Genomic DNA, 10,739 nt, shown 5'->3' on the forward strand with positions numbered 1-10,739 from the left:
GGAGAGGCATACTTTAATGGGATGGCAGCTGAAAGATTTTGTGTTCGCAATTCAGGGGCCAAAGCAGTTGTGGAAGGTGTGGGTGATCATGGATGTGAGTACATGACTGGTGGAATTGTTGTTGTGCTGGGAAAGACAGGTAGAAACTTTGCTGCTGGAATGAGTGGGGGCATTGCCTATGTTCTCGACATGGATTCCATGTTCAGATCTCGATGCAATCTTGAGTTGGTTGATCTTGATCCAGTAGAAGTAGATGATATTATGACACTCAGAATGATGATACAACAGCATTTACGTCACACTAACAGTGAACTAGCTAAAGAAGTGCTTGCTGATTTTGAGACTCTTTTGCCTAAATTTATCAAGGTTTTCCCTCGAGATTACAAACAAATTCTTGCAAGCACACAAGAAAAAGAATCTGCAAAAGCAGCTGCTGAACATGCTGCCAAAGAAGCTGAGGTGCAGGAAGAGGAAGAGTTGATGGAGAAAGATGCTTTTGAAGAGCTTAAGAAGCTGGCAGCTACATCCTTGAATGAAAAAGACTGTCAGGTAATTATCTTCGGTCATTGTTCATCATGCAGCTATATTGTTTGCACTTTGCGCTAGTTAGAGAATTTTTTGATGAAATGGCATCATCCTTGGTGCAATAACTAATGATTGAAACCAAAGAATACTACAAAAACAGACTAAGCCTTGTTTCCAATAAGCTTGGATTCTGCTACAAGAATCCTTTTTTTAGCTCCGATATGTTCATTGCTGGATATGCTTAGCAACCTCAGAAGACCTTCTTAATTTTCGTCTGCCCGTCCTAACTTGTTCTACTGTTATATACCTAATAATCTATCAACACATTATGTATGCTCATTTATTTGAAGCACATATATAGAATATTTCTGGGTACTTCTGATGTTAGGTAATATCTGTACTGGAATAGCAGTATGACGTCTTGTATATAGATGGTAGTTAATGTAATGGCAGTATAACGTCATGTGTGGTCTGTACTAGACTTTTTTTTTCCGTATTTTTTTTGGGTTCGTTCTTGACTTTTTGAAAAATCAACAGGCTGAGGAGGACAAACAATCGAAGAGACCTACTAGGGTTCCAAATGCTGTGAAGCACCGAGGTTTTGTTGCCTATGAGCGAGAGAGCATTTCGTACAGAGAACCTAGTATTCGGATGAATGACTGGAAAGAAGTTATGGAAGAATTAAGACCTGGCCCACTTCTGAAGACACAATCTGCTCGTTGTATGGACTGTGGCACTCCTTTTTGTCATCAGGTAAGATAGATTTTAGCAAGATTTCTTACTAGCATGATTGATATGTAATATTGAATTTTGTTGCTTAGGATACATGTGTCATATAAAATTGCAGGAGCATTCTGGATGCCCTCTTGGAAATAAAATTCCTGAATTCAATGAATTGGTGTACCAAAATAGATGGCATGAAGCATTGGATAGGCTCATGGAGACTAATAACTTTCCTGAGTTCACGGGCCGGGTATGCCCTGCACCTTGTGAAGGGGCTTGTGTCCTTGGTATTATCGAGAATCCCGTCTCTATCAAAAGCATGGAGTGTGCTATAATAGACAAAGCTTTTGAGGAGGGATGGATGGTGCCACGACCTCCCCTGAAGAGAACTGAGTATGTTTTCCGTGAATATGTTGTACTTCACTTTGTTGCTTAGGCACGTGTATATCTTGGATTTGTAGCATGAGATCCTAATCATGTTCCCTATTACAGGAAAAAAGTTGCCATTATTGGAAGTGGGCCTGCTGGCTTAGCTGCTGCTGACCAGTTAAATAAAATGGGTCATACTGTGACCGTGTTTGAGCGGTCCGACAGAATTGGTGGTCTTATGATGTACGGGGTGCCTAACATGAAGGCCGATAAAGTCGATATTGTCCAAAGACGGGTTAACCTCATGGAAAAGGAAGGTGTAAACTTTGTGGTAAATGCTAATGTTGGGAAGGATCCTGCATACTCGCTTAATCAGCTTCGTGAGGATCATGATGCTATTGTTTTGGCTGTAGGAGCCACGAAGCCAAGGTGAGCAATATTATTTTCAGGCTATTCTTATTGCATAACTTTACAATTTTGTCAGTAATCTTACTAGATATTCTGGAATAATTTGGCAGGGACCTCCCTGTTCCTGGACGAGAACTGTCTGGAGTCCATTTTGCAATGGAGTTTCTTCATGCTAATACGAAAAGCTTGCTCGATAGCAATCTTAAGGATGGTAATTACATCTCTGCCAAGGGCAAGAAGGTAGTGGTAATTGGTGGGGGTGACACCGGTACAGATTGTATTGGAACATCTATCAGACATGGTTGCAGCAGCATCGTAAATCTAGAGCTTCTCCCTGAGCCACCACGAACTCGAGCAGCTGGAAACCCTTGGCCTCAGGTTGGACCTGACTGTATTTTTAACCAGTCAGTATCTCTATGGTTAACTTTATCTATGGTTAATTAAAAGAATGTTTGCGAAGTGTTCATAAATGACGGTGGATGAGTGGGTAGTACTTGTTCCGTTGAAATGTGTAGATAAATAGTGGCTTGAGTGTTTTATAATCACGAGGCAAACATAGGCTAAGTAAATAAGTTTGTTCTAGAACAAATAATGTTTTGTTGGTGGAAATTGGAAATAAGCAAGTAAACTACTGTCAAAATAAGTAACTTTTTACTTATAACTAAGAGAATAATAAGTTATCCAAGCTTGTTTGGAAAGAATCGTACTTTAAAATGTAAGTCTTATTTTTACGCTTTGCCAAACATGCTCAAATATAACTTTTGTAGACTTGTTTATTCCAAATTCTGTATGTCTTAGGTAAAAATGGTATTCTTTTCTTTTGTGGTTGTCTTGTGTCATCACCTATTTGGTCATGGTGTATTTATTTATGTAAGTATACAAGTAGACTTGTATTTGATGCCTATTGTTTAAAATGCAGATTCTGAATTTTGGAAGTTTAATATAATTCTACCAAGATAAAGAAAATTAAAATATGAAATTTGTCTGCACTTCCCCTCTCTTTCTTGACATCATTAATTAATTTTCATCTGTTGAATGTTGGCAGTGGCCCCGCATATTCCGTGTAGATTATGGGCATCAAGAAGCTGCATCGAAGTTTGGCAAGGATCCTAGGTCTTATGAGGTTATGACAAAGCGGTTTGTTGGAGATGAGCATGGAGTGGTGAAAGGACTGGAGATTGTGCGTGTCCATTGGGAGAAGGATGCAATTGGGAAGTTTTCATTTAAAGAAGTTGAAGGCAGTGAGGAGATCATTGAAGCTGATTTAGTCTTACTAGCCATGGGATTCCTCGGGCCTGAATCAGTTAGTATTCTGAACTTTAGCTTGGATTTGCTCCTGTACATTGACAATGTCATTAATTTTATATCCTCTCCGTCTTCTTTTTGCTTCTCTTTTCCTCTACTTTGTGGGTTGGTTTGCTAGGCCCAAGTTTTGCAGCATGTTTGGCTAAGCTTAAAAAGTTTACTTACCCGTAAATAAGTGAGGTTTAAATTTAATAATTATTTTATTGGTCCGAGTTGAAAATAATTCATTTAAACATGCTTTGACTCAATGTTGTGAAATTCTCACGTGGCTTTTATTATTTTCCTCGGTTTTTGCAGACTCTACCTGACAAACTGGGCTTGGAGAGGGACAATAGGTCCAACCTCAAAGCAGAATATGGACGCTTCTCAACCAATGTGGAAGGGATTTTTGCTGCTGGAGATTGCCGCCGTGGTCAATCTCTGGTCGTGTGGGCAATTTCGGAAGGCCGACAAGCAGCTGCACAAGTTGACAATTACCTAATGAAAGATGAGAATGACGTCAAGATTAGCACAGAGAGACCTGAAGAATCGACAAAGACACAAGATAGCAACAGACAAGCAGTTATGACGTAGACCGCTTAAGTTTCACTTCATACCATGTTGTCTGAAGCAAGGGAAGACGGGGTCATATACTTATCCTTTGTTGGATAATGAAGGGGTAGAAGCCAAACATAACAGAATGTTCAAGCCGGAATTTAGGCCTTGAGATTCTGATAGTTGTATTCTGGTGTTTATAGAGTTGCTAGTGTTGGGTGCTTAAATTTTGGCATCTTTGTCATGTTAAACTAATAATGTACAGTTTTTGTTTGTTCGATGTTTTGATGGAAATGAATATATGGGGAATTCTAGTTGAATTTACACCTCCTTTTGGTTACTATTTTTGCTGGAATCGCCGAGCTATCGACCATCTCATCTAAAATCTTTAAATTGTTAATAGAAAAAGGATTAAACTTCGTATTGAAACATTCTCTTGTGCAGATTTTATTAATGGAACATGACAAAACTTTAAACATCCCCCCACCCCCCAAAAGCTCTAATTTGGAGCTTTTTCAAAAATTCTAAATTCAGCTTATAAGGAAGCTGAAATATGCTTTAATAACCTGATTAATTTATAGCTAAACATCAAATATATATAATTTTCTCACCTATAATCTTTTATATAATTTGAAGAAACTTTTTGAACGGTTCATATTTCATCTTTTACTTATAATATTATGTTTTTATTATTTTTCATTTGTTAATGTCCAATAATATATTACGAAAATGAAATTTAAAAAGGAAAAAAATAATTTAAGATAATACAAGAAATTATGGTATTTCTTATTTCTTTATTATATTTCATATATTAATGTACCATATTTTAACTTTTAAACAAATAAATTTTAGATAATACAAATTATATTTAAAAATGTATTCCATGGCAATCTAATTAAAATATGGGAAATTTACACATAAAAGCGAATAAAATAAAGAATTTCCAAACTACTATTTAAACTTTTTTTCTTCAAAAAATACTGCATTCTAAATATTTTTTTTTATTTTTTAATAATAACAGGAATCCATGAAGACTTCATTTTAGGTATCGACTCCACAAAAAAAAGGTAAACAATCAAAAATCAATTGATTACTCCATTTTATCCAATAAACCAGCAAAATCCGTGATCTTAATCTGCTGAACTTATCAAATTGTATCCGTTGGCTTGGCTCCTGGAAGAAAAAGTTGGCAATTTTCCTTTTTTTTTTTTAATGAAATGTTGAGTTGATTGCTTCGATTTCAAAGATTACTACAATACGGATGTCTCACTTGATAAATTTGTTTGTTACATCTCTTATTGTGTGCATTACTTGTGAACCAATTGTTAGGAGGTTCTATTATTTTTCTCTAATGGATTAAGAGGACATTGAAATGTCACGTCTACCAACAGGTTAAACAAAACTCGATGTTTTCGTCTTAATGTGTTACATTTCAAAATCTGGATTTGTTTCCCATACAAAATTATTTGGATAGAAAGGTTGCAATGAAGTTGTGAATCTTGTGCCAATTGTTTGAAGAGTTTCATTATTTTCTGTTTTGGATTACACAATAAGTAACATTGATTTAGGGAATTTGATAAGAGTGAATTATCATTTGGTACATTACGATTAAAAGGTTGCATTATTTGCTACATTATATATCACACTGCAATGCAAAATTTGCGACTTAATAATGGATCCATTGTGGTCATTTTTGTGTGTGTGCATCTAATAGTCACAAAATGTCCCTATGTTTGACCTTTAGTATAAAAACATCCCTAAATTTCAATTTTTGCATTTTCACCCCTATTTTCACATTTTATTATGAAAAAAAGTCATTTCATCAAATTTTATCCAATTTTTCAAATAAAAATTATAAAATGATAAACATGCCCTATTATTTAAATAAAACAAAAAGAAACAAAAGAAAAATAAAGAATAAATTGTAATCATACTCTCAATTTTTTCAAAAAAGTACAAATAACCAATTAGTTCATCGATGGTCCACAAGTGTGATGGTTCTAATGATGATTTTGCATGTTTTTCGAAACTCAAATAAACTAGATAAAAAATAAAAATAAAATAGAAAAATAATCTTCTACTTCCTCATCCCCACCATAAAACGACCCAGGAAATAGATTGAGAGATTCTAAAAGGATGTAGAAATACTAAAAACTAACATCTCATATTTTCTTACCGGAGGATGTAGAAATACAGATCAGTTTTCGGATTAAACAAAAGGGGGCTTTTCTTCTCGTTATTGCCGGTGGCATTGTTCTTGATTTCCACAGGCTTTCTTGAACAGGAAGGCCTTTTCTGGCACTCACAGTATTTGTCATGGGGCACATCTCTTGAGCACCTCCATTTCTCGCCATCCGTTGCTTGCACCTTTCGAGATGACCAGTCACTACACTCAAACACTAATACAAAGAAACAACTGTTTAAAATCCACATCTAATCGAGTACCAGAAGTGTAAAATAAACAAATCATCGAAGAAAAAGAAGAGCCGATTTACAGGAAATTGAAAGGTTTGATTGTGCATGAAAGGGAAGATCAGGAGGCATAGGCATAGATGCCATCATGTAGTTATAGATCATGGCTTGTCTTTCTAGTTCCTTCCTTTGTGCAGATGTAAAAGGATACCCCTTATTTGCAGCCAATTCATTCCCATCTAGGCATATACAACGAAGCAAAATCAACTTTTGATTTTGATTTTATTTTTAATTTAATTTATTTGTGATTTATTTGTACTTTTTTGAAAAAATGGAGAGCATGATAGCAGTTTGTTCTTTATTTTTCTTTTATTTTAAATAAAAATTTATATATTTGTCATTTTACAATTTTTAATTGAGAAATTGAATAAAAATGGATTAAAATGACGTTTTTCACAATGAAACATGAAAAAATGATTGAAAATACAAAAATTGAAATGTGGGAACGTTTTGCACATTAAAGACTAAATGTAAGAATGTTTTGTGCTAATAAGCAGTTTAATTAATAAGGGCAGGAAATGTCTTGAATTATCGTCCCAATAGTTTCCTCAATTTGTTGTATCTCAGGGATTAAGAAGCGAGTCACATGACATGGGACAATGGGACATTCTGTTTGTTCTTTCATGTAAATTATAGTCGTTGACATTGTTACCTATGATACTTTGAAAAACTTAAGGTGCGCTTGGTTTGCTATTTTCAATTTTCAATTTTGCAAAATACTGAAAAGTTTTTTATATGATATTTCGAAAAATACATTTCCTAAAACAAGCTTAAAATTATAACATAAAACTTAAAACGCAGTTTTGACGTTTTGAGTTTTTTTAGTGAAAATTCTGAAACGCGGGGAAAACAAGTGTTTAAATAAATTTAAAAATTAATTTTTTAATAAATAAAAAATAAATTAAAAATTTGAAATTCTAAAAAAATATTTAAATGAACACAAATAAAAAATTATAAGTTGACGTTATTAATTTTTATTTTTATTTTCTATATCTTGAACTCAATTTATTATTTATTTTTGTTTAACTTTTGTAGGGAGAAAAAATATTGTAAGATTTATCAACTTTAAATTGTATATATTACTTGATAATAAATTAAAATAAAATAGTTCTATTTTTATTAATTAATCAATTATAATGAAATTAAATGTCATAAAATATTTTTTCAAAATTTCAAATCAAACGTCTTTTCTAATTTTTATTTTGAGAAATAGTTTTCTAAAATGACAAATCAAACACATTTTTAACAATCTTAAAAAAACCCTCAAAACAGAAAATTGAAAATGAATTCAAAACTGAAAACTGAAGTACAAACCAAATAGATTCTTACATTCTTGCAAACTTTGGGTTTGGCTCGGAGGCCTTTGTTCACGAAATAATTCTTTCGATTTAAAATTACCGCAAGTGTACAGTTCGTAACAAGTAATAAAGTGAATTTTAAAAAGTCCGAATATCGTCCCTCAGAGATTGAGTAGTTCAATTCTATATAATCTAGCTTTAACCGAATCTAATTGAGTGAAAATATGGTTTAAATGTAAAAAGCCCTAATTTCAATTAAAAACCCTAATTTCAACTAAAAACCCTAATTTTTATTGAAAATCCTAATTTCTCAATTAGAAACCCTAATTTCGAAATTTCTGTAATTAAACGATTCAAACACTCAAGTAAATGAAATTATGCAAATTCAAAAGCTAATTTATGGAAATGAATCAAACTAAAGTCACTAGGATCACGAATCCCCAATTGAAGTTATAAAAACCCTAATTTCATAAAATTAATGACTCGATGGAAATTTGCCAATTCAATGTTCCTAATTCTATCCAATATATTCTCTCTATATATATTAGACCTATTCTTGCACACCACTAGCCTATATCTCTATGGATGATGCAAATATACAAAAATGCATGTGATTTTGTGAACAATTGAAGAATTGCATAAAACATAGGGGTATATCTCTATCCTCTATCGGACCCTATGTTGATTTACACCTTATCAAACCTATTCCACTTCTCTCGAATGTAAGAAGCAAGTCATCAACACTCACACAATCATTGACCACTAATTGTGGAAAAAAATTAATGCATATAAACCAATCAAATTATCCAAACGAGTCTTTATATTAAATTCATGAAATATGGAATTAAAATAACAAACAATGGTTCATCGATCACCTAGTAATTGAAAACCTAGCCTAGAAGATTCATAATTAAAAAAAAACGAAATTAATAAATAGAAAGAATAGCACCCGTATGAAAATTCTAGAAATCTTGAATAAAACCTTGAAAACCCGCTTGAATTCTTGTGAAATCGACTTCAAGTTCGTGTTTCTTGCCTCCAAAAGTTATATTTTTCTTCTCCCTGGACGTTCTGCCCTATTTCTGATGAATTTTGACTTTTATACCATGCCCTCACGGAACCCCAAAAGAGTTTCAATTAAAAACGGAAGTTCAGAATTTTCGTTAAATTTTCAAGCCATGCGGCCGCTTGGTTCAAGTGATATGCCCCAATAACATCCCTGCCTCCTCATGTGCGGCCGCATGGTATAGTTACATGCGACCGCAAGGTTGTAACTTTACAACCTTGCTATTTTGGTCCCTGAACTCCGTTTTCTCCTTACTTGATCTCTTTTCTTTCTTTCCTTTGTTCCATTATCAAATACTAACTCCTAATTGATGTTTGGGTTAATCAATTCCTTGATCAATTGCTCGGCTCATCTTTTGATCAATTGCAATTTAGTCCTTCATCTTTCACTTTTCTTCAATTCAGTCCAATGTTACTTCTTTCTTCCTTCGATCGTCTTGTATCATCCTCAATCTCATACTTGGTATATTTTCATTCTAATTCTGCACTTTAGCTCAACTTTTCAATATTTGCACTTCTGGTCCCCGAACTATCGCTTTGTTCCGTTTTGGTCCTTTTCGGCTCTTTTCTTCTGAATTTCATCTTTTCCATAGAAACACCTACATTGCATGAATTTAACGAGATTAAGTCACAATTCAACTACTTTGTCCATATTTAAATCATGTTTGTGAGCTAAATAAGTGTGTAAAAACACACTTATCAAATCCCCCAAACTTAAACTATTGTTTGTCCTCAAACAATGTAGTGACTTAATGCTAAACAAACATGGCTTAATAGCTTGCCGTGTCTCAGGATTGGACTTAGTAATAATAATAGAAACAATATCAAGAGTGCAAGAATTGAATCAACCTTTACTCATCAAATGCAATGCTCAACGTGTGTGTGTGAACTCATGCCAACATATCAAGCTTATGATTAGTTTATTTCCGACCCATAGTGGTCAAATTTATCCTTACGTCACTCGAGAGATACACAATCCCCAAATGTATTCTTTTCACACAATTTCTCCGGGTGTATTCTAAGGTTAGGAGTTTAAACAATTCTAATTCTTACCCTCTCTTAGTTTGGATAGATTTTACCATTACAAGTTCACATATCAACGAGTAGAGACTCTCCTTATTTTGATTGCTTCAACCTTTAGGATTAAACTAAGCTACTTGCCTCGCATTGAGGTTATAGTTCTATCAACCAAATGTCCAACGAGGGCTTTTATTTTATTTATTTATTATTTTTTTGTTTTTTTTTGTGTCATCTTTTCATTTGCTTTCTATATAACCCATGTAACAAACTTTAGGCGATGACTCCCAAACCAGTTGGCTTTAGGGCACCAGGTTTTAAACCCTTGCAATCTTATTCACTCGAGTTATAAAGGCTTGATAAGATGACTTTTTATCAATTCTCATTTTTCTTGCTTTCTATATGACCCTTGTAACGAGCTTTAGGCCGATGACTCCCAAACCAGTTGGTATTAGAGCATCAGGTTTTAAACCCTTACAGACTTACTTGCTCGAGTCATAAAGGCTTTTTGAGAGAAGTGATAATTTTCCACTTTTTACTTTATACCCCTTCTTTGTTTTTCTAGACATTTGACTTCCAAAACAATCCTCACTTAAAGTTTTCACCTATTTCTCACCTTCCGGGTTTAACTAATCCACACATTATAATTTCATGCACGGAGCCCCCACTTATCTCCATGTTCCCCTACAATGGCTCAATCATCTCCAAATTATCTTAAAGTGGTATTACGGGTTAATATTATAGAGGGTTATTCTAGGTTTCTCCTAATTTATTCTAAAATTTCAATCAATAACTTAACACGTGAAGCATGAGTGGCGTGCAAAAGAATGTCAAGCACTGCATCAACAAGTATTAGCAAATTAAATCCTGTACTAAATCCATAGTTTCTAGCTTATACATGTCCAATAATCACATCATAGCCGGCAAGGCTACCAAACCCACACAAGCATGCAAAATTTCATCAAGACTCACTCATCAAGCATGCATGCATCATGCAAAAACTTGTCAAAATTAACGATGGAT

At 34.0% G+C, this 10,739-nt stretch overlaps 2 protein-coding genes across 2 annotated transcripts; one reads left to right on the forward strand and one right to left on the reverse strand.

The window, feature by feature from the left end:
- Positions 1-6: 6 nt before the first annotated feature.
- LOC111393615 (glutamate synthase [NADH], amyloplastic-like) lies at positions 7-4,188 on the forward strand. Its single transcript, XM_023019234.1, has 7 exons — positions 7-549; positions 1,063-1,278; positions 1,373-1,641; positions 1,741-2,046; positions 2,136-2,403; positions 3,071-3,328; positions 3,628-4,188. Exons 1-7 carry the CDS (start codon positions 22-24, stop codon positions 3,901-3,903), a joined length of 2,121 nt encoding a protein of 706 aa, XP_022875002.1. The 5' UTR covers positions 7-21; the 3' UTR covers positions 3,904-4,188.
- A 1,848-nt stretch (positions 4,189-6,036) lies between these two features.
- Positions 6,037-10,394, reverse strand: LOC111404127 (growth-regulating factor 7-like). The gene is made up of 4 exons (XM_023032876.1): positions 10,333-10,394; positions 7,091-7,095; positions 6,360-6,515; positions 6,037-6,263 (listed from the first exon to the last, which is right to left on the reverse strand). Exons 1-4 carry the CDS (start codon positions 10,392-10,394, stop codon positions 6,037-6,039), a joined length of 450 nt encoding a protein of 149 aa, XP_022888644.1.
- Positions 10,395-10,739: the final 345 nt, after the last annotated feature.

This window comes from Olea europaea, chromosome 1 (assembly GCF_002742605.1).
Source record: "Olea europaea var. sylvestris chromosome 1, O_europaea_v1, whole genome shotgun sequence".
Classification (NCBI taxonomy): Eukaryota; Viridiplantae; Streptophyta; class Magnoliopsida; order Lamiales; family Oleaceae; genus Olea; species Olea europaea.